We start from the raw sequence: 24,084 nt of genomic DNA on the forward strand, positions 1-24,084 counted from the left end.
CGTTTGTTTTCTCTTTGGCCCATAATGGTTGTAATAGTCATTATTAAATGTGATTTTTTTCAGTCCTTTTGGCATTTGCCAGATCACCTTTCCTTGTTCGATTCACCTGTTGTGATGACGTTTATAGAAGGTTTGACACATGTGCCGTCCCAAACCATTTTTGATGCCACAGTGAGATCTTAATTTGGTCTGGATTTTCCTAATGGTCACCAAATTTGAGCAAAAGCATGGCTACTCATTGCATCTTTGGGCTCTCAAAACTATCTTCGCCTCTTGGATCATTTCAGCTCGTCACATGAGAAGTTTGCAGGTTGTCTCAGTGTAGCTGCCCCTCCCCCCCCCCCCACCCCCTCCTCCTCAAATCAAACTAGGGCTGAAGACCAGGTTTGCCATTGTGCAAAAACTGTGAATCCTGCTCACTTTGGGAAATCCACCATCCTCCCAATGTTCCTTGCTCAACCTTCCCCCAGCTAAAGAGGCGGGAGTCCATAGACTAAACCCCAAGTATCTTAATTTTTCACATTTTTCGCATAAACGACCATTCTCTGGACCATCTGCTTGGGGTTCTAGCGAGCAAAGAAACGTACAGTGGTGGAGAAACCGACTTTGTCAAGGTGGATCATCCTCTGCATTAAGATCTGCTATGCACTGGCCAAGAAGCAGCCTCTAGAATGACAGAATACTAATTCCTCTGGTTGCACGGCATTACAACACATGCCTTTATCACAAAATTGTAAGTATTTATAAGGTAAGAGAAACTCCTCATTTTTACTTCTACCATTTCGTTTTAAAAGCAGGCATGGTAAAAACGTGTGTTAATGCTCACCTTGTAAAGGCTGTCTCCAGTTCCACAAGGGAAGAGGCTACTACCACTGCATTGGCACACAGGGTGCCTGTTCTTGACATCTGTCAGGCCATGACTTGGGCATCAGTGCACACATTCATGTAACACTACTGCTTTAGCTGTTAGGTCTGACAGGAAAGGCATTTTGCCCAGCTGGACTTTTTGGTCTGAGTCCACTCCACTGACTTCACATTGGGGAGGTACTGATATGGTGAGGAGTCTGGGGTTAGCAGTGGCCATCAAAAGAACAGTTATCTTACCTTCAGTAACGTTCTCTCTTGTGGACACCCTAACTGCAGATTCTTCACAGGCCTCCCACCTCCCCATTCTATGGAGTGGCCACTTGTTAACATTTAAAAAGGTCCCATATTGGAGACCTGTACACGGATACCTCTTCTTGTTTTGTGCTCTGCATCCGAGGGCACAGCCAGACAAGAGGCAAACTGACCGCAGAGGGGTGGCATTTATTTGTGGCCCTGATCCATCACTTCTGGGGCGGAAGAGGCCCAACGCAGAGGCATGCAGAATGACTGCTGTTAAAGCTTTCAGACTGACTCTGTGGTTGGAGAGTATCCACCTGAAACAGTTACTGAAAGTAACTTGTTCTTTTATCCTGGAAGAAGATGCCCGTTTTCTCTGTGCATTTTATGCTACTGTCAACTAAACTACCCCAGCCAGAGGTGCGATTCCCAGGTTTTATTGCTGCTGGAAGAGTTTGCTGGAAGAGTTTGCCGTCATCCTGCGTCTTACTGCACTGCAGCTAAACTTCGCTTGTCAGTACCAGGTTTGGGTTTCCAGAGGGGATGCCAAATTTGGAACTTTCCAAATGAAGAACTGTTACTGTATCAACAACTGGGGAATAGTGCAGTTTGCTTTTAAACTTAGGAGTCTTATTCCTCAAAAAATGTTTGTTTGTGCAGTCTATTTCTGCAGTAGGTAGGCGGAAACCAAATGTTTAAGCAGCTTCCACGTGCTGTGCTTTGTATTAAAAACCTTATATTCAAGATCCATGCATTGAGCTACTGCTCAGGCTGTGCACCTTTCACCTGGAAGCAGAACCCTGGCACGTCTCAGTCCTGCTGGTCGGCACTGGCATTATCGCTATGCAGTATCTGCACATCCTGCAGCTGCCTCATGAGTACCAGAAGCTGTACAGAGGCAGTCCCTCTGCCGCATACGGCCACTACCGCCTGTTTGTTGATCCAGGAGTTATATTATATATATATATATATATATATATATATATATATATATATATCTCCCCCAACACTGGTGTGCAGAGTGATATTGCAAGTGTTTGAGAAACGTTTTTTCCTTTGCAGATGTATTTATTTTACACATACTACTTTGTCGATTTATGGATTATATGCAGTTTTCTTCTTGCACACGTCCTAATGTTACCTTCTGTGGTGTGTAGCGCTATCCAACATTCAGCTATTCATCCTACTACTGAAGAGCTCAGACTGTCTAACATTACCCACGGAAAGTATGACAAGGGAAACACTCCAGTTCAATCCACTCTCCTTAATGACACACAGTTCCTGCTAACCAAGTGTCTTCCGGCAATCATGCTTTTATAGAAACTACCTGGCCTTAAATCTGAAACTAAAAACACATCTTCGACCACTGAAAAGTGACTACGTTTGCAGTTTCTGTTCTCATTTTATTTAGCCTGTTAGCTTGGAGGATCTGCAGCCAAGATGCAAAGTTAGGGCCCTGCCCCACTTTATAGTCGACTACACTTGACTGTTCTTGGGGTAGTTAGGCGATGAAAACCAACTTGCCCATTCTCATTATGGTCTGGCTTGACAGCACATCTGGCCAGACAATTATGTGAGAATCACCAGAAGAGTAGTTTGTTGACTCCGCCTACACATTGAGGTCCAGGAGCACATGTTTTGGTAAAGCAGAGGTTGGATGCGCCCTGTAGGAAGTTGGCTCTGTATGTACTATTTCAAAGTAAGAAATAGCATGCACAGAGTCCAAAGGTTCCCCTTAAAGGGAAGATAGTGGCAAAAAGAGATAATTCTAATGCTCTATTTTGTGGTAGTGTGGTCGAGCAGTAGGCTTATCAGAGGGTAGTGTTAAGCAGTTGTTGTACACACACAGGCAATCATAGGGGGAACACACACACACTCAGACAATCCCAGGCCAATAGGTTTTTATATAGAAAAATATATTTTCTTAGTTTATTTTAAGAACCACAGGTTCAAGATTTACAAACAATACTTTAAATGAAAGGTATTTCACTTAGGAACTTTGAATTAGCAAAATAGCATATACAGTTTTCACACAAATGGCAATAAGCTATTTTAAAACTGGACACAGTGCAATTTTCAACAGTTCCTGGAGGAGGTAAGTTTTTGTTAGTTTTACCAGGTAAGTAAGACACTTACAGGGTTCAGTTCTTGGTCCAAGGTAGCCCACCTTTGGGGGTTCAGAGCAACCCCAAAGTTACCACACCAGCAGCTCAGGGCCGGTCAGGTGCAGAGGTCAAAGTGGTGCCCAAAACGCATAGGCTTCAATGGAGAAGGGGGTGCCCCGGTTCCAGTCTGCCAGCAGGTAAGTACCCGCGTCTTCGGAGGGCAGACCAGGGGGGGACACAAGTCAGCACAAAAAGTACACCCTCAGCGGCACGGGGGCGGCCGGGTGCAGTGTGCAAACAGGCTTCGGGTTTGCAATGTAGTTCAATGGGAGACCCAGGGGTCTCTTCAGCGATGCAGGCAGGCAAGGGGGGCCTCCTCGGGGTAGCCACCACCTGGGCAAGGGAGAGGGCCACCTGGGGTCGCTCCTGCACTGGAGGTCGGATCCTTCAGGTCCTGGGGGCTGCGGGTGCAGTGTCCTTACCAGGCGTCTGGTTCTTAGAAGCAGGTGGTCAGGGGGAGCCTCTGGATTCCCTCTGCAGGTGTCGCTGTGGGGGCTCAGGGGGGTCAACTCTGGCTACTCACGGGCTCACAGTTGCCGGGGAGTCCTCCCTGTAGTGTTGTTTCTCTACAAGTCGAGCCGGGGGCGTCAGGTGCAGAGTGCAAAGTCTCACACTTCCGGCGGGAAACGTGTGGTTTTCAAAAGTTGCTTCTTTGTTGCAAAGATGCTTCTTTCTTGGAGCAGAGCTGCTGTCCTCTGGAGTTCTTGGTCCTTTTAGATGCAGGGTAGTCCTCTGAGGCTTCAGAAGTCGCTGGACCCTGGGGAACGCGTCGCTGGAGCAGTTCTTGTGAAGTGGGGAGACAGGCCGGTAGAGCTGGGGCCAAAGCAGTTGGTGTCTCCGTATTCTCTGCAGGTTTTTCAGCTCAGCAGTCCTTCTTCGTCTTAGGTTGCAGGAATCTATCTTGCTGGGTTCTGGGAGCCCCTAAATACTCGATTTAGGGGTGTGTTTAGGTCTGGGGGGGTTAGTAGCCAATGGCTACTAGCCCTGAGGGTGGCTACACCCTCTTCGTGCCTCCTCCCTGATGGGAGGGGGGCACATCCCTAATCCTATTGGGGGAATCCTCCATCTGCAAGATGGAGGATTTCTAAAAGTCAGAGTCACCTCAGCCCAGGACACCTTAGGGGCTGTCCTGACTGGCCAGTGACTCCTTGTTTTTCTCATTATCTCCTCTGGCCTTGCCACCAAAAGTGGGGCCGTGGCCGGAGGGGGTGGGCAACTCCACTAGCTGGAGTGCCCTGGGGTGCTGTTACAAAGGGGGTGAGCCTTTGAGGCTCACAGCCAGGTGTTACAGTTCCTGCAGGGGGAGGTGAGAAGCACCTCCACCCAGTACAGGCTTTGTTACTAGCCACAGAGTGACAAAGGCACTCTCCCCATGTGGCTAGCAACATGTCTGGTGTGTCGCAGGCTGCTAAAACTAGTCAGCCCAAACTGGTAGTCGGTATGGTTTAAGGGGGCATCTCTAAGATGCCCCTTGGGGTGTATTTCACAATAAAATGCACACTGGCATCAGTGTGCATTTATTGTGCTGAGAAGTTTGATACCAAACTTCACAGTTTTCAGTGTAGCCATTATGGTGCTGTGGAGTTCGTGCATGACAGACTCCCAGACCATATACTCTTATGGCTACCCTGCACTTACAATGTCTAAGGTTTTGCTGAGACACGTTAGGGGCATAGTGCTCATGCACTTATGCCCTCACCTATGGTATAGTGCACCCTGCCTTAGGGCGGTAAGGCCTGCTAGAGGGGTGACTTATCTATACTTGTAGGCAGTGTGAGGTTGGCATGGCACCCTGAGGGGAGTGCCATGTCGACTTGGTCTTTTTATCCCCACCAGCACACACAAGCTGGCAAGCAGTGTGTCTGTACTGAGTGAGGGGTCCCTAGGGTGGCATAAGACATGCTGCAGCCCTTAGAGACCTTCCCTGGCATCAGGGCCCTTGGTACCAGGGGTACCAGTTACAAGGGACTTACCTGGGTGCCAGGGTTGTGCCAATTGTGGAGACAATGGTACATTTTAGGTGAAAGAACACTGGTGCTGGGGCCTGGTTAGCAGGGTCCCAGCACACTTCTCAGTCAAGTCAGTATCAGGCAAAAAGTGGGGGGTAACTGCAACAGGGAGCCATTTCCTTACACGCCCCTTCCCCAAAAAAAGGTTCTTGCCTTCTGCACAGTTATAACTTTATTTATCCAACTGTCAGAGCAGCACAGACAGGACATTGTAAAGGTACTAAAGTGTCTTAGATGTTTAGCTAATGTATTGTGATTTTCTCTGGAAGCAGCACAGATGGGAGGAGGGCAGTCATTAACCTGCATTTTAGGTCTGGCTTGCAAGTGCAACTGTCACCTAACCTTTTAACCTACTACATCAAGATTATTCCACTGTTTCTTGCTTTCACCCAAATACATAGCCATCCACATGCTATTTGTAATACATCACATCACAACTTCAAGCCAGATCTATTGGCATCGCCAATGCTTATGTTTGTCAATGATGTTAGAAAGACAAAGGTAGCCCTCTTTGTTCCTCCACAATTCATGGGCTAACTACCCATAATGCTAGCCACTGGTGCAGTTTGCAGTGAGGCAGCTTTTGTGGGTGCATGGAAAGAGAATGATGTTCCTGCAGGGTAGCAAGTCCATAATTAAGAGATGGGCCTCAAACACTTTAGCAGTGCGGGAGGGGGTAGGTTGTTTGGCTTAGTCAAGAATTTCTTCAAACTCATCTGACTTTCACCCTGTGGATCAAGATGCCTTTTCTTTGGAAGGGGATTATAGGTACAAAATTAGGCAGACTGAAGAAATCTCTGATGCAGCCAGACTTGAAATCAGCTGAGCAGCAGCTTGGATTTGGGCCTGGGATTAAAACCAGCCAGCCAAGAAAAAGGCTGTGTGGTTCTCCCAAATCTGTTTCCCTAGGTGCTCCCATATCATGGTCCTAGTTGAATTAAAAAAATAAAATAAAAATCCTAAAAAACTAATAAATGGGCCTCAATGCCAGGATGACCCATGCCGCACAAAGTTGTAGAACTTTCCCCTTGGACTGGGACCTGAAACAAGGATGTCTTCCATCCCCAGTGCTCTTTATGATGGCGCCTCTAGCAAGCCAGTTTGGGAGTTAGCAAAGAATAGATGGCTTCACCTGTGGTGCATAGTAGGTTGACAGGATATTGTTGTAAGCAGATGATGTCTTCCTCTCTATTGGAGACGTCCTGTGATACATGCCCAGATTCTTAGACATACTTGGAGAATTTGAGAATCAATTTCACTATAAAGTAAACAGGGCAAAGTCGACTCAGCTCAAAATGTATGATTTTGATGTGAGTGAGGTGCAACTGTCTGGTATAAGCGTGAGAGAAGATGGACATAACGAGAACTAGGACGGACTTCTTTGATCATGATTTAACACCGGCATTTGCTAGACGTAATGAAGATGTAAAGAGGTGGTGGCCCCAACACTTACATTAATGGGAAGGTCTTCACACTTTAAAATGAGCTCTGCCCGGACTTCTTTATGCATTAAAAACCATCCCTGTCTACAACTTGGCGGCCTAGAGAGGGAGTTGTTGGCTGTCTTGCGGAACGGGGAAACACTAAACGTAACAATGACAGTGCTTTATTGAACAGTCTTCAAGGGAGCCACCACTCTCCCCACGATACAACACTACGATTGGCTCTTGTAACTAGTGATGGTCAACGAATGGTGGATCTTCATTGCGCTTGGTGACCCAGCGGTTGAAATCAGGCGGACTTGCTAATGGAGAAAAAAAAACTGCAAGCGCTATCTATACTGCAGCAGACTCCTAAAACATCTCACAGAAGCAACAAATCAACTGATGAACAGTCACAGTAGAAAAGGGTTGAGTTGTGTTAGATTGGCAGAAAGTAAACCATTTGGGACAGGAGAAACGATGAGACTTTGCATGATTTCAGGGATTCAGAAAGTTGACTCTCCGGAAATAACCCCTGGAAACTACAATTGGTAAGCCTCAACTCACAGACCCCAATGAGGGAGAAATTCAAACTAGTGCCAATGCAGTGCTTCTGATATACCAAACCGAAGCGTGAGATCGACACACCAGGGATTCACATCCTTGTAGCATCACTGCTAGGATATAGACCGTGAGGTGGAGCTCGAGAAAGTTGCAGTGCCTGGGAAACATAGCACCCACGAATAATGCCCTGAAATGCTCATACAGACTGGAAGAGAGATGGAATGCAGACCTTCAAACATTAGAAGACCAAGATAGTGGGAAGGCATTAAGGCACACAAGGGTTGCGGGAATAAGAGACATCTAAACGCTGATACAACTGAAGACCCGCCAGTGTGTGTAAAATCTCCAGAGAAGACTTCATAAATGGGACAGCCACTCAATGGTGAATATATTAACTGTGGTGCTGAAGTAGAAATCACTATGGATACCGCCTGAAGTGATACAGTAATTTTAGAGAAAAACAAAAGTGTGAGAGGACCTGTGGGGGTACTAGCAGCCCATGTTCCCATGACACCACAACTTGGGATACTGTAGGATATTGTACTAACCAGATTCCGACACACGCCTTTTGGACTCACTAGGTTTGATAGTTGCCAAAAGACATACAGGGGTGGATTACATGGAGCACTCCGAGGGTGCGCACCTGCTTTCTGTGCCACTCACGCAGTTTGGGATTACAGAAGGTCCAGCAGATTCTTGTGCTCCCCATTCAGAGAGCCCATGAACAATCCTGGAGGGGTGTTCCCTGATTTGAATGGGGCCATGACTCTGTGCAATGAGGGAAATACTTTGCTTCTGCATCCAAGCCCATAAGAGACATACAGAGGACATCAGAAGGCACACAGTTATTACCACCCCCTAAGGGCAGCCCCTGGACAGGATAAAGGGACACCATGTAGCCCCCACCCCACAGACACACTGTGCAGTCACTCAATGCAACCACTTGCAGAGGGACACTGTCCCATTAAAATGCAAGGCAGTGCTGACTGCACCGTGAAAGACCTTAAAAGTGTGCCGCAGTGCAAACACTGACAGTCTGCTTAAAATATAATACTTTACATAATGAGAGAATGGTGGAAATACATCCCATCCCACTAGAGCCAAGCAGCACACCGGGATGGATTAGTATATGGAGTGCAAAGGGTGGTGTCTGAGGGTTGGGGTGTCCCAAGAAATATGGGGACCTTGAAGGAACTAGAGTTAAGAAAAGGGGGATAAGCCTCAGATACTTGGGGAACACAACATAGTGGTACGGCAGTGGAGACGGGAGTCCATGGTATGGAACAATAGTAGTCCAGGTACGCTGGAGGCAGGTCAACATACTAGTGGGGGGAGGGACAACCAGAGCCATCACAAGTCGAGGAGTAACACCAGTGGAGCCGGTTCCAGAGAAGGTCTAGGTGGCTTGTCTGGTGTCGCTCCTGACCCATTCATGGATCAAAGGGGCCTGACTGGTGCCAGGGGCTAACCTGCTGCAGAAGACCAGTAGGGGCCCCTCCCGAGCCCACCGGGCCCAAATGCGCCAGGGAGGGGCCACCCAAATATGAGGTGCATGACAACCAAAAATTCATGAGATTTGATAGGGGGTCCCTCTGGCTCCTGGAAACTCGGGAAGGCACAGAGAGGGCACAGGTTCAACCATGGAGCCAGGCCCTGAATGCCGATGCTCTCTCATCTAGTCAGATAACTTTGACTGACAGGGCGCAGTCAAAGACCTCTGACCTCTTTGACTTCTTTCTCTTCTTCTGTTTGTGGGACTTACTCGAACGACCGACTGACAATGAGCGCTTGGAGTGGCTCAGGGACCGATCCCGGGACCCTCCTCTGGGTCAGGATCAAAGCCATTGTGGCGCTGCATGTGGAGCAGCAAGGAGCTTGAGACCTCTCCCTCAAGACCTTGGGGTGCATGGTGTGACAATCGACACTTGGCGAGCTCTCGAAAAATGTCCATATCTAGTCTGACACCTGGGGATTATTCTAAGGGAAGGAAGCTGCAGCTAGATAGTCTCGCCACCAGATAAAGAGTTACTGAAGGTAGGTAACTAGTTTATTGCTGCCATACATTGTACTCAATTGTGTATTCTTGTAATTTAATCACTGAATGGCATACACTGGGTTAAATATTATGATTTCAGTTTTCATGAAAAACTGGTCTGTGCTCGTGGTTGGTATGTTGGAACACTGAACTTTGTCCTTTCACACAACTTTTTAAAGTTCTTGGTCCCCCAGCAACTGCCAACACATTTGTTTTTCTAAAAGCGTATCTGCCATCCTTGGCTCTCTTGAGACAAAAGATCCTAGTCTCATTTGTCCTTTGCCTTCGATCGCAAGGCACCTTTTAAGTAACTATTAGTGGCTGTGGTGATGTTGAACAGAATCGTTTCACTCAGAACGTGTTTGCAAGGGCGAGTCACCAATCCCCATTGCACCGTTATACTACAAAAGCCTCTTACAAACCTCGAGTACAACTGTGCTAACCAGAAGCATTACAACAGTTGTTTCTGGTTAGCTCTTTCCAGCACCTGGACCGTGGTCTTAAGACTGCTTAGGTTGAACTCTCGCACCAATGGTCTCGTGACCCAGTTAGGCAATCACTCCGCTTCTTCACTTACTTTCCGATTTCAGAAGCACCAAACTTTACTCCTTTGTTAGCACCCATCTGCTATAATATTCCAAAGTCTTATATCAGCTTCATCAAAACCTCCACTGGGCGGTGCATGTCATTAAGAGCTGAAGGACTGTTGCAGCTGTCAACATGCCAAAGGCCTCTTGCACAAATTAAACAGCTCCTAGAGGCAGCCAAGACTTGTGGCAGGCTAAGAAGTGTAAACACACGTGCCTCTTTCCCAGGAGTGTACATGTTTCAGGAGTATTCACCAGTGAAAATCAGTTCGTGATCCCACACTTGCTCTGACTTCAGGTCCGAACAGGGTTTGTTAGCGGTGGATAGTTTTCCAGTTACCACGACTCTGGGCGCACTGCGTTTCAGAGGCTTCAAACTCCTTCACACTGACTTTAGCCTTTACGCTACTCTGCTCTTTAAGGTGCTACAAAATGTACCTACTTAAGGAGCAACGGGCACAGATGCCACTTTGACGCTAGACAATTTTCCCCTCGAACAGCCCAGTTCAGTAGTGAAGAATGAACATCTCCAGACTCAAAACCTTCAGTCCTGCAGACTCTCCAAGCTCGAAATGAAGCATCTTGGGATGAATGTTTGGATGTACGTCATATTTAACTCTTTGGTTAGACTAGTCAAAACTATCCTCCCCCCTACTGGATTATATATATATATATATATATATATATATATATATATATATATATATATATATATACACACACACACACACACACACACATCTATACATATACATACATATACTTTCACAATAGTTTTTTCTTCCCTCATTTTCATTATTTGCCTTAAAACTTCTCCTCAAGGACCCCAGTAGCATAAAATGCGTCCCTCTTCATCTATTGCTACACTCAAACCTGCACATCTATGGTGACGCAGGGTCCAGGCTGGTGGCGCTAAGAAGTAGTTTTTTGGGGGTTATGTCCTGGTAAAACCTCATTGACACCTACATTCAGACCTTCTCAACACCCTTTAATCTCAACCTTTTCAGAATCCTTGACGTCTGTCTGAGATCTGCATGGGAAAATTCAACAGACCTAGGTCTTGCATAAAAATAACAAAGGCATGTTGTGTATAAGATTGACATACGGTTGTAGGGACAGATAAGTGAAAGAACAGTGGTCCTCCCTTGCATTCTCACCATCAACAACACGGTTTTTGGGAACACTACTGGGGGGCAGGGTCGAAGTGCTTTGTAAGGAAGCTACCAACGTGATTTCCTTGGATTGTTTCCCAAAAAGGTTTGTGCCTTCAGTGTAGCTGGGTACGGTTTCAGAGTCTCAGTTACTCCCTGTGGTTCACCAGGATTTTGAGTTCACTATATTACATATTTTGAAGAAGCTGTAGTTGAGAACTATCACATATTTGGATGATGCTGTGCTAGTAACCACATAACTAGGTGAGTAGGTAAGGCTGCTACAGTTTTGCTGATTGCGGACTAGACTCTCCCCTTCATCGCTGGCAATGTACACCCCAGGCTCAATGGATGTGCGTGCAACACCCAGCATACGGAACACGATTGCATTATCATGCGAAGGCATACATGAACAAAGCAAATGTTTATTATTAACAGTACACTATACATTATGTTGCTCCCAATACAGATACACTGCTTTATAATTTCTTTTATCAAGATTAAATGTACAAAAGTGTGAGAATTTATCAGAGTTAACATGGTGTCAAAAATATGATGAAGTGCACTGTCAGGGCAATCGCCCACAGAAGGGAAAACGTAAAAAGAAGACAAATTTAACGCCAGTGGTTTATAAGTACAAGGAACTATGTATGATACGTTAGTGAGAGTAAGTCAGTAATACATACCGTTGTTTAGTGTTATTCCCGCCGACACACTAGACATTAGTGTGACAACAAGTATAAAATCACTGGTTAACTACCTGTCCTTCAAGATTATTAGTGTCTACAAATTATAGTCCCAATGTAATAAAGTGTACTTTACGCATCTGAGCTGTATTGTTCAAAGACACTGAATTCTTCATTTTTCATAGCGTGAACAATTTTCCCTATTCTTTCAAGCGCTAACCTATCGTTAACGGTGGAAAGAATGAAACTAACAAATCTTCAAAAAACAAGGTCAACCTATCGGAAGGTGCAAGCCTGTTCAAAAAGGCGCCCAGTTCCTAGTTCCCAGTATCCGCTTCTCTGAGATGGCTACACACTGTACTGTTGAGCAATGCCACATTACAAACAAGTCCACTGGAATGTACAATACCTGCAGAAAAGACCCCCCACTTCGAAGAACAATGTTGCTCACCGTAAAAGAGGGTTTCAGGCAGGTGAGCCTAATCCTTTTCGAAAGGTACGTAAAAATTCTGGTTGCGGATCACGCCAATAAACCAAACAAAGCCTTGAAAATACGTGCTCGCTGCACGAAGGAATCCTTCCTCGTCACCACTGTGTTGATAAGCACAACGGTTCATCTCGGGGAAGGTGCAAATTACATTTGTAGAAATAATCCATCGACTTCAGCAGCACATCCCATTCAATGGCACCAATAGGTCGAATTCCATTCCGATCCCTCGCACATTCTTAAGCAAATTTAAACCAAATCTCAGTGTTAGTGCCCCCCCCCTTCCCATCTCAAGAAATGACAAGATCCTAAGAGTTGCATTGAGCTAATCACTTTCTTAATACTAGTCAACCCCAGCGGTTATATTTTTCTTGGAAATTTCACATAATGTGCCATATTTTTTCTGCACACAGCTATTTTCTCTCAACTGATCCAAAAAAATAAGGAAAAGAAAAAATGTAATGTGAACATTCTCATCACAAATATTAATGAAACTAGGCTGCAAGAATATTCACAGCTGGGACGTCAGAAACATTTAGAAAGTGTGCGCAAAGGCAGCAAAAGGCTTGGCCACTTCTACCACTGTTGGCCATGTCATGACATCTGCTGGTTCACTTATGCGTCCTTCACACATCGGTTCTGCTTAAGTTGTAGAACTATGAGCAGTCATTTGCAATGGAAATGTAATGGTATTTCAGGCATCTTATTTTGAAAATCTGAGTTTATCTTTTGACTGTCTCTGTGCAGTTTCAAGTTTGTAGTGGATGAGTGGTTACACAACAGAGATTGATGTGAACAGATGGTGCATGGAGACTGTGTTTCTACAGAGGTTAGGCCTTCACATGGCAACAGGATGATCATGTCAGGTATGTATGTGCTACACCAATCCTAGGTAACATCACCTCCAACCTGGGGAACCCTCCCCCTTGCAGTCTAGCATGGCATTCCCGGGGTTTTTAAAGGCAGTCTTTGCTGTGCAGGTTTCTGCCTCTTTCTGCAGATCTTGCACAGCCGCTCGTATTCAACATACCACGATGTTGCAACTCAGGAGGAAGGCACGGAAAGGAGGGGCTTTAAATTATATTTGTCCTCGGAGTCTGGAGAGGGCAGAAGGGTGACTGCAATGGCAACAAAAAACGCGCTCTGCATCCGGGTCTCGATTAAAACCAAATGTGCATCTGTGCCGGGTCGAGGTCCCTCTGCGCATCAGTGGTGGCCCTTGATTCAATCACATTAAGTAATTTGAAATGGGTCTGGTCTGTTTCAAGGAGAGAGCGTGGTGAGGGCCCCTAGAGGCATTTGGGGAGGAGGCTGTGACAAGACGTCGAGCATGTGAGCGCTCTTCACAAGATGCTTTCGCAGCGCTCGCAAGCTTTCTCCGTCCACAACTACTTAAAAGTTGCCCCTTTGCCAGCTGCAGATTCGTTCATACGAGGAATGTGCATGGTGTTCCGCCCTCGCGAGTGGCATCGAAATAAAACTGCTTGGGAACCACAGACATGAAGCAAGAACCCTCACGGCCGGCAGCCCACCCCTCCCCCGCAGTTCGAGGTTCCGGGGGCCTGGACGAGAGGATGCGAAACGCTAGAAGGGTCCCCCTGCGTTGTTGTCCGCCTCTCGTCGCTGGCCGGTATGGATAGGTGGGTCCCCCTGAGGGCCAGGCTTCGTCTGCCTCCGCCTGGCCCCGCAGACTGCGCTCGTGCTCTCCCGCGAGAGTTCCTTCCGAGGAGGGCCTCAGAAGTTGCTGAAGAGCTCGTGCTTCTTGCTCCAGTCCATCTGCGGGGCGCGCTTGTTCGCGCGCTTGGCTCGCGCCTTCTCTTTGGCTTCAGCGGCGGTGGGGCTGAGGCTCAGGCCGCTGTCCTCGAAGGGGTCCTTCCGGTCCGATCCTCTCGCCTGTGGAAAGACAGAATAAAAGAGGCTTTTACTACATTACTGAATCAAGAGAAGTCCAAGAGGCCAAAAAGTGTCGGGGGGGAGGAACAGGGTCATAAATATGTTTTTATAAAGTTACATAGCGTGATGGCAAACAGCACAACATCCAGTGATCATCAAACATGCTGGCGATACAATTCATAGACCTGGGAAGCAGATGTGGTCTAGCTGCTAGAGCTGTCAACTATGGAGCTTGGGAACCCAGGTTCGAGCCTCAGCCTAAACTCCGATCATGTTCTGGGCCAATCACTTCATTTCCCAGTGCTTACAAAAGCTGGGATGTAATGTGTGAATTGTATTTGTGTAATCCAAACTTGATGTACAAAATCTCCTAGATTGTCTCCCATTCCTTAATGTAATGTGCTCCGTTGCTTTTTAGCTAGGTTAGCATTATATAAATACCAATATTACATGCATACTTGTATGCCAAGATCAAAGGCCCCTCTGGATGCCTCCACATTAGAAAGTATCATCACCAATAAAAAAAACACTGCCGTTTGTTCTGAAGCTACCTCCACACATTAACAAACTGTTGTCCCCCAGTTGCAGCATTGCCGCGGGCAAGAGTCCAATGCTACACTTGCATGGACCAATGTTTGATGAGGTCATCCTATAGACATCTGGTTGCACTAATGTTTCCTGGGTCCTTTGAGCTCTTTTTGCTGTAGGGTTAACTGCAAACATCTAGACTCAAAGCATCATAGGGCGCCCATGACCCGGCAGACTCGTGTCAAAGTACAGGTTAGACGTCTTTCTCGAGTGCATCTCAAAGTTGGTGGTTCCAGGGGCTTCAGTGACTCCATACCTCATGCACAGACACCAATGAGCACATGCAGTCCTTGGAGCTGCCCTCAGCGCAGCACTGAGATCAGTTGTTGGAAACTCAGTCTATTTATTCATCTCTTATGCTCTCCTTAAAGGGGCGGCACGCACATACCCAAGAGCTTCAGAGCGCTTTACGTGAACCCCACATTATGTTTACACAAGGTCAGACGATTTTTTTAGGCTCGCCGAGATTATGTGATTTGCCCAGAATCACAGGATGACGAGTCGATGCCGGAACTCGACCCAGGATCCCCAATTCCAAAGGCGGCACCTCTGGCCGTAGCGCCACATATTCCTCCCAGTGTTGTTTTTCTTAGGCAGATGTGTGTTATCTCAATGTTTTCGCCCACTGCAAGCTGGCTTTCATTTTTTGTGTTTAATCTGTGACATGAGTGGCTGTGGATTTAGCTGTAGCACCTCTCCGAGCTGTGTTTTTCCGAGTTAAGCATTAAAGACTTTTTTTTTTTTTTTTTTTTTAAAGAACTGCTAGGATGGCTATTCTATTCCTAAAAACTAGAATGTGCTTAACATGCCTTGTAATGGAAAGTCTTCCCCGAAGGATGCGTCCGACCCTGTACACCGGCCAGAGCAGCCGTGCTCAGGGACACATCTTTGTGTCAGTCGTCTTTCAAGCCTCATTACGCTGACGCGGTCTGCTCTGCAGCGCCGTGAAACCAGAGATTGGGAAGCCAGCGCTCCGGGAGACATTTCCCCTTAAACTCACGTAGCTTCACATGATCGGGGCTTGGCATATTTTAAAGGGATAAAATATATCGGGTTACAATTTTTGTTCTCGGTGCAACTAGACCCTGCTCAGCCGCCTGCCTCCGGACAGAGCCCCATTGAGAGAGGGGCGCGCTCGCGCTCGGTCCAGGCGCGCGCACCCGGCGCGAGAGCGGGGTCAGCGAGGCGGGTCAGGCCCGCGGCGCGTGACACCAGGGGCATCGCCTTACCTCGGGCTCCTTCTCGGGGCTCTGCAGGTCACTGTGCGACGACGAAGTGGAGGAGCCGCCGTTGACCTGCGGGAGAAACGCAGCACATTTCAGTGTCACAACCAGAGGCTCTCAAGTAGGTGTACGCACGCACAAGACACACAAAAAACTACACTGAACACCTGGCCATTTTACACAAACTAGCATCAGGGCCTGGGTCAACAAAGGGCACCGATTACAGTAGGGTTAACCAGAAGTTTGCCCTGCTGTCCGTTATCACTTCACAAGGCACTACACGCGAAAGCAGCCATAATAAAACTTTTATTCTGGGCGGTTAGGCGTCATGGCAGGGATATTTGGGGGTTCATTCTGGACCACACTATGTTCATGAGAAGTAATTTTGACGGACAATGAATTCATAGAGTGATCGGAGTTCCAGTCCTAAGCATTGTCGGCTCATGGCCTCTACCTTTAGAGAGTGAAGAGCACAGCACAGAGAATACCTTGGTCATCCTGCAGGAAGATTTGTATTTTACCCCTAGCACGCCAATACTGAACAACAGTACTGACCAGGTATCCTGCCCTGTAACCACAGAATACGCCATGCAACCTACTTACTTGCACACACTTGAAGCATTCAGAATTTGGGGAGTAAAGACTGGAGAATGTCTTTTTTGGGTTGCCAGCACCACCCTCAACCTAAATGTGGCTAAGTTTTTTTTTCAATGGAAGTAGTTTTCTGGATATTTAATCTCGGTTTTACTACTTCACCAGCATATTCTGGTAATAAACACCATTATAAATCAGGGCGGGTGAGATATTTAGTGGCTTTTCTGTGGGAAATGCTGTCCCAGGCCCCTGCAATCAGAGCCATCTTCACCCACGTTGTGGTCTAGTGGGCAAGTTGGAAAACGGGACCGGCAGTAAGGAGTTTCAATCCTGGCCCCCCGTGCTGAACAAATATAGGGGTGTTGGAACATCACTTTTTGAACTTAATTCCTCTGCTCCCATTTTTTGTCACAAGGGCCAGTTACAAAAAACTAGACAGGTACCCCCACGTGCCTTGTAGGTTATTTCGAGGAAACAGCACCAAGTATCACAATCTATTCACCAAAATGTGCTATTGGTGGAACATTCTAGGGATGAGCAATGCGTCATAAATAGCAAAATCGGTTCGCCTAGTTTACCAAACTGTTTGATCTTGGGCAAATCATTGTCTCAATGTTCCTTAGTAATTTAATCTGCACTAAAGGCGGGAATGTGGAAACAGACTCAAAAGGACAAATGAGCACTATCTTCCCAGGAAAAAGCCCCCAAAGTACTCTCAATGTACACATCATAATTTTATTATATTTTCAAGGCAAAATTGGTATACTTTAGTACAAATAATGACCACTTACTCCACAACTGCACCTAACTGATGAAACACAAAGTAGAGAACTTCTCTGCTTCAAAAGGATCTCTGACATCAGCCCTGCTAATTAATCACTGCGGTCTACCATAAAGATGACCCCCAGTCCCTGCTCCTTCAATTAAGTTGTCCAGGATCCTCATTTAGCATCTCAAGGTGACAGTGTTGATAAGCCTGCTCGGTGCAGAATGTATTAGTGCTGCAGGCCTTCCTTCCCAAGTCAATGGGTAACAAAGGCGCTCCCCCAGGATACACCCGTGCTCAGCACATGTTGTGTGGGAAGGACATTCCCCAGGGAAGCCAGAGGCGTCACTGCCTGCCCTGTTTGTTTCCTGTCATGCCAGTGAACAGCCCTCATCATCTGCTCTGGATTGAAACAGCGGGAAATATGGCGTTCCGCCATGACATCGAACTCCCACTTGGAACGACAAAAGCTGTAACAAGAAGTCATGAAATTTTAGTTGTTACAATTTGGGTACAGTGTATGAGCAGGAGGCGTGCACCTCAGACAGCCCTCTTTTCAAAACTAAGTGCATATGTTTGCACTTGGTAATTTAGCATGGAAAATCAGAACCACAGGGCCCCATCCCTAATTACACACTTAAACCAGGGACTTTAATAAAATCGGCCTAAAAACGATAGAACCGCGTCATCAATGCCATTAAGTACATCCAGGTCCCGGAGTTGTGCACTGGACAGTGATTTCTCAAAGGTCACATTATTCTGTCTGTTACTATCAGGTGCACATGGATGCAACAGGTGCTTGCCAACGTCTAAGTCACTGAGCCCCCCACCTTTGGGCGCAGAGCCCCCACTCAGCTGATCAGTGGCCCTCCTACCTAGCCACAGCTAGACAATAATTAAGGCCAGAGTTTGCATTCGAAGAATGAAAGCTGCAGGTTTAGGGTCACTGGTTTCCTTAATTACTTTGCCTAGTGCCTGGTATTCAAGGCCGTCACTTCATAAATGTCCCTCTTGGTTAATGTTTACTCCGGTTACCTCTACCTCAACTAATTTCCTACAGGGTGACTGTTTCCTTCAAGCAACTTCTAAACATTTCTACGTTCTGGGTGAAGGCTGGCTTATGGCTTCCTAAGAATGTATCCATTACTGGTGAATACCACTCCTGGTTACCTATAAACAGTATAACTTTTTCCAGGTGTAGACCTCTATCTCAAAGTAACTTTCTATGTCCGGAAGAAAATTCCCTCCTGGTCCCCTAAACCATTGTTTGCAGGTTAAAAATGGTCAGCTCTTCTGCTTTTTCTTCCACCCCCTTCAGTAGCCTTCGGCCGGCTGCTAAGCTCGGCCGCCACCAGCATATCTAGTCTTCAAAAACCTATGTTCACCTCTTTGAGGTTATGGCCTCTTATATGTTCTGTTTAAAATGGTTTATGTCGGTCACAGAAGTGGAATACATGCAGAATATGACCCGATGGGCAGCAGAAGGGCTGCGTCTGACAATCCATTAGCCCACGGTTTTAATAAATTCAGCCTACCCCTTATTTATCTCATAAAAAAAAAAAAATTGTATTGCGCGCTACTCACCCGTGAGGGTCTCAAGGCGCTGGGGAGGGGAAACGGGGGAGGTGGGGGGGGGGCAACATGGAGGGGGGGAAGGGGAAACAGGGAGGGGGGGAAGGGGGGCAGGGAGGGTCACTGATCGAACAACCATGTCTTGAGGTTCCTTCTGAAGACCAGTAGGTCTTTGGTTTTGCGAAGGTAGGTGGGGAGGGAGTTCCAGGTTTTGGGGGGCCTGCGGGAAAGACCTGCCTCCTGTGGTGGTGCGTTGGATGCGGGGGACTGTGGCTAGGGCGAGGTCGGCTGATCAGCGGTTGCGTGTGGGAGTGTGGAAGTTAACTCTTTCATTGAGGTAGGTTGGGACGGTGTTGTGGAGGGATTTGTGTGTGTGGATGAGGATCTTGAATGTAATTCTCTTGTCTATGGGGAGCCAGTGAAGGGATTTGAGGTGTGGTGAGATTCGTTTGTGGCGGGGGAGGCCAAGGACGAGGCGTGCAGCTGTGTTCTGGATTCTCTGGAGTTTGCGTTTGAGTGTGGTGCCGGCGTAGAGGGCGTTACCGTAGTCCAGTCTGCTGCTGCTGATGAGTGCGTGGGTGACTGTCTTTCTGGTTTCTGGGGGAATCCATTTGAAAGATTTTTTTTTTTTAGAGTGCGGAGTGCGTGGATGCAGGAGGAGGTTAGAGCATTGATTTGCTTTGTCATGGAGAGGGAGGGGTCAAGGATGATGCTGAGGTTGCGTGCGTGGTTTGCGGGGGTGGGTGCGGGCCTAGGGCGGTGGGCCACCAGGAGTCGTCCCATGTGGTTTTGTTGGGGCCGAAGATGATGATCTCGGTTTTGTTTGAGTTGAGCTTGAGGTGGTTAGTGGTCATCCAGTTGGCGGTGTATATCTGACGCCACCTGGTATTACATCCTACACTCTTGCTGCTTAGGGAGGATTTGACACAACAATACCATAAAAAAAATAGAAGTAACCTCATAGAACATCAAATGCCCAAAATTAGAGGGGGAAACACTCCTGTAAAACAAAACAGGAGTGTTCCCCCCCCCCTCTAATATTGGGTATTATGTACTCTAGGAGGTTCCCTCTTCTTTGAAGGGAGCTGCGGTAACCCTCCATATAAATGTTCCGCACTCCCTCATTTCTGATTGTGAGATAAATCAATATCTGTCACTGAGTCAGTCTTTTGTTCTCAGGCTCCCTGTCCGGTGGTGTTAAAGTGTTTTCCCTCAAGGTGAATAAACAGGACAGCTCTCCGGGGCATGCTTTACATGCTGCCTGGTTCGTCTTCAGCATGGCCCGCTGCCCATCCAGGGTATCTTGGTTAGGGGTGGATGAGGTGCTGAAAGCCCGAGCCAGGCTGGAGCCTGGGTCAGCTGGAGGTCCTGTTGGAACTCGAGCCCATAACAATCTAAGCTATGTGTGGCCTCTGCCCGTCCCCCTCTCCTTATCCACAAAGAGGTAAAAACAAAGCTTCGACATTTGTGGTAAAAAAGAAAGTCACCTAGACACCAGTTTAGTGATACCCATTTAGTGGCTGACTTGTACAAAGCAAATCCAGGAAACCTGGATTAACCGTGGCTTCCCTCCTTAACTAAATTGTGTGATCTTATGTAGCCATTTTATTTTACAGAGCCCATTTTTCATCACTATTGCATTTGAAAGCATCTTCATATACGCGACTTCATAATACCAGCTGCACAAAAACCTGCTGTGTATGATTTAACAGACTGTTATATTGCGCTGTCTGTAAGAAATTGGACCACAAACAGGTTTCACATGATAACCGTGTTGCCATCGTAGTTCACTTATGACGCTGTTGCTAACGTGGGGGGGCAGGAATGGTTCAAAGTTCATGTTTAATAACTATCACTTTTATGTAGTAGTTCTCATTTCAGTGGTATCGTGTTTCTTATTAATGTCAAAGTTTCCCCATTTTAAATAAATACTTTTTTGAAGAAACGCAACAATATTTTAAATGATGTTTCTTGTATGAACTACAGGACAAACATTTTCACGGCTCAGGTTGTGCAGAGGCTCTAACAGCTAAGCCAGACCATTGCCTCGACACGCCTTGTTAACTTGTTTGCTCACTCACCTCTACTCTTGGTGTGAGGGAAATCTTTATTGCTGAAGCTGGCTGTGCCGTTCTGAGTACAAACAAGCACTTGCAATGCAATGGGTCTTAAATTTGCTCGAGTTATAGCTATTAGCGTTGTAAATTCCTAACTGGACTTTTCCTGCCACATAAAATGAAAAGTAAAAAGGTTGACATAAGCGAGCCGTTTCAAAGTTCCATGGCTGCCATGAGCGCGAAGGAGAGACACAAAAAGAAAAAGAAGTTCGCTCCCAGTCAAACATATTGGCAATCGTGCAATTATCCATGTAACAAGGGCAGTCTGCAAGGCGATAACAAAACCGCCCCAAGGACGGACAAACGTAAAGCATCTAACAATGATAAAGGATTTTTGAAAGGCAAGCCCATGAACGGGTGAAAGTGATGGGCATGCGGTGGGCATGGCTAAAAGCCCATAATACTTAAAACAGGTCAAAGCAATTGCGCGCGCAACCTAAAAAGGGACCCATCAACCCAAATCTTTCACTAGCTGCAAATGAAAAATAACTTCTAAGTATCTTCGTTTTAATTATTCATTGCTTGCCGTCTTATGGTGAGCCTATACCCACTTAAGCAGAGCCACCCAAAATGTATATCTTTGTCAATTAAATCAAGTGAACTTTTAGCGGTGCTTTCTTGCACTCTACCTCTACTGCAATGTGCAGTGCTCTCACAGAGTTGCCAGTACCTGGCTTTCATAATTCTGGATCTCTATGGAAAAGATTTAAGAATTTATGGTATTTCTGAAGCGTGTAATAGCCTAATGGGTGTTCTGGTGCTAACAGGAGTCTGCAAGCTAGACAAGCACCAAAGTGCATGTAGCGAGTGACCATGAACTCAAAAGGGACTTGGTGGTGGGGGGCGGTTGTGCGTGCACATAAATAGTCCAACCTATCTAGCAGGGAGACTAGATACTGGCGCCAAGGGGCACGATCACTGGCATAAGATTTCTGCAGTGGGACATGTCTACTACCCCAATAACTCTGTTGAAGATGGGGCAATGAACACCTGTGAAATGCACCCTATAACTCTCGCAGGGTGAAAATGACCCTCCACCTCTGCTGGGGGGTAGGATTTCTGACCATGACTTGGTCTGGGCGCATTAAATAGGGTAGAAAATCCCAGCTATTGGTACCATAAAGTGTTGTAGCTGATTGCGGTGGATTAATCTGACGATTAAAGACGTGCAGAGGACAGAATCTGTTAATAACCTTAAGGCCCACTACTGCAGAGTGGACCTCCCCTTAAAGCCCGCAAAGAATGCTTGAGTGGGTCTCATTCAGCGGGTAGAGGCCGCTGTTGCGCTCTTGAAGACTACAGTAAACACCCCTGCTGGTGACACGCATACATGGAAAATACTTCTGTTGGGAGCATGACTCGTGGTTACTGCTTTTAATGCGAAGCATAATTAATAGAAACATTTCTCTGTGGGGCGTGGGGTGCAGAGGTTAGGAATCTTATAACAGTGCAGAGAACTGCAGTACGCCTGCTGGTCCTTTTAGGAAGAAAAAAAAAAAAGCCGGAGCAATAAGGACTTCCCAAGCCACAGAGCTACTCAACCAGTGTATATTGATTCTTTTCTCTGCCCATGTGTGGATTCTTCTATGGTTGGTTTGGGATAAAGAGGATGGTGTGTGGCATATGACCAAAGGTGCTGAACATGTGAGCTCTGAAGTTACCAGGGCTCCATGTTCCATCTTAGCAGCCCAATACCTGATCAATACTCAAGAAAAATAAGGCAGTGGAGGAGAATCTAGCAAAACAGTCTTTAGGATGTGCTTAAGGATCTGGACAGTAACCCTGGATAGAATGTTGTGTTCATAGTGTTTACCAGACTGGTACAGAAGATTCTGAATGGTTACTTTTGATAGGTCAGAGCACGTAAGTTGCCTTGGCCTTGAACCCATCAACGTGGATCTCTGTAGCGGAGTACGCCCCAGAGTGAAATACTCAAGAAAGGTGTAAACAGTCTAGTAGGTTATATAGACTTAAATGATCTCTCTAAGAGGTGAAGGGCTTATCGTGGTCTTGCATGACCCAGAAGCCTTCTATACAGTCCAAGCAAAATTTGAGAACTTGCTTAATGTTTGCATTAAGGAGAGCTCTTCCATTATCAAGGAGCTTGAATGATTAAATCAACTTCTAGATTGAAAGAGGCTCAGGTGGAGTCTTTCTGTAGTCCAAAAGGAAAGACTGATAAGGCTTGCAGCATTCAGCCTTTACACTGGAACCACCTGAAGTAGACCTCTGCATGGGGTTCACTATTTGTCTATGTGACTGCAACAGAAGGAGGGCTACCGGCTCCCACATCGTTTTGTAACCTGAAGATTTCTACCCTGAGTAGATTATGGAGAGGTGACCTTCAAAAAGGCTCAGACATGCTTGAGCACTTTACAATAAGGCATTAGGTGATCATTAAGGATACAATAATTTAAACTTTCTTCTTGAGAGAGAAATTTTCTTGATAGAAGCAGGCCTTTGTGAGGCTCTTCCATCAGGTTCATAATCTTTAGAGACTTTTCAGGACAGCTACTACTTACCGTTTGGGTTGATTAGTGAGGCAACAACAACCATGGGCAGTTTTGCTGTGTATGCTTCTTTTAATGAAGGCCAAAACAATGGTTCTTGGATACCTTGGACTTTTGTGTAACATGAACTGGAAACTTATATATTAGGCCTTTGCTATGTTCCTGGTTCCCCACATGCGTCTAGAGCAGACTTTAGTTATTTAGTAAGGAAGGCCCTGGATCACTTCTTGTCAAGTGAAAGGAATACATCTGCGGTACCACAGTCCCTGCACCAAGGCCACCTTTATCAGATTATGAGATATCCCTTACACCTCCTTCTCTACAAAACTATCCAACCAGAAGACCATGTTCTATTGTTTTACCAATTCCCTTCGTGCCAAAATGTACACTTTCACAAGAAGAGTTGAGATATTCATGATAGGAATAAGAAGACTAGAGATGATGAGGACCAGAAGTTTAAACCCAGGTGCCACAGCTGAGATAATACAATGCCTTTTAAATACTGGACACTGCAACAGAAGACATTTTGGTGTCCAGTTTCTTCATCAACGTTTCTTTTAGCTAATGGGTGGTTATGACGAAAACGCTGAGTTTCAAATCAAAGTGCTGGCT

The 24,084-nt window shown here is 46.4% G+C and overlaps 1 protein-coding gene across 2 annotated transcripts in view; it reads right to left on the reverse strand.

The window, feature by feature from the left end:
• Positions 1–11,441: 11,441 nt before the first annotated feature.
• NHERF2 (NHERF family PDZ scaffold protein 2) overlaps positions 11,442–24,084 on the reverse strand; it is a 232,889-nt gene continuing 220,246 nt past the window's right edge. Inside the window, exons 6-7 of one of the 2 annotated variants that reach the window (XM_069209755.1) lie at positions 15,920–15,985; positions 11,442–14,102 (exon numbers count right to left, since the gene is read on the reverse strand). In XM_069209755.1, coding sequence (XP_069065856.1) covers positions 13,944–14,102; positions 15,920–15,985 — 225 coding nt within the window. In that variant the 3' untranslated portion in view covers positions 11,442–13,943. The remainder of the gene's footprint in view (positions 14,103–15,919; positions 15,986–24,084) is intronic. The other variant, XM_069209754.1, reaches the window with a different exon arrangement.

The sequence above is a fragment of the Pleurodeles waltl genome, chromosome 10 (assembly GCF_031143425.1).
Source record: "Pleurodeles waltl isolate 20211129_DDA chromosome 10, aPleWal1.hap1.20221129, whole genome shotgun sequence".
NCBI lineage: Eukaryota > Metazoa > Chordata > Amphibia > Caudata > Salamandridae > Pleurodeles > Pleurodeles waltl.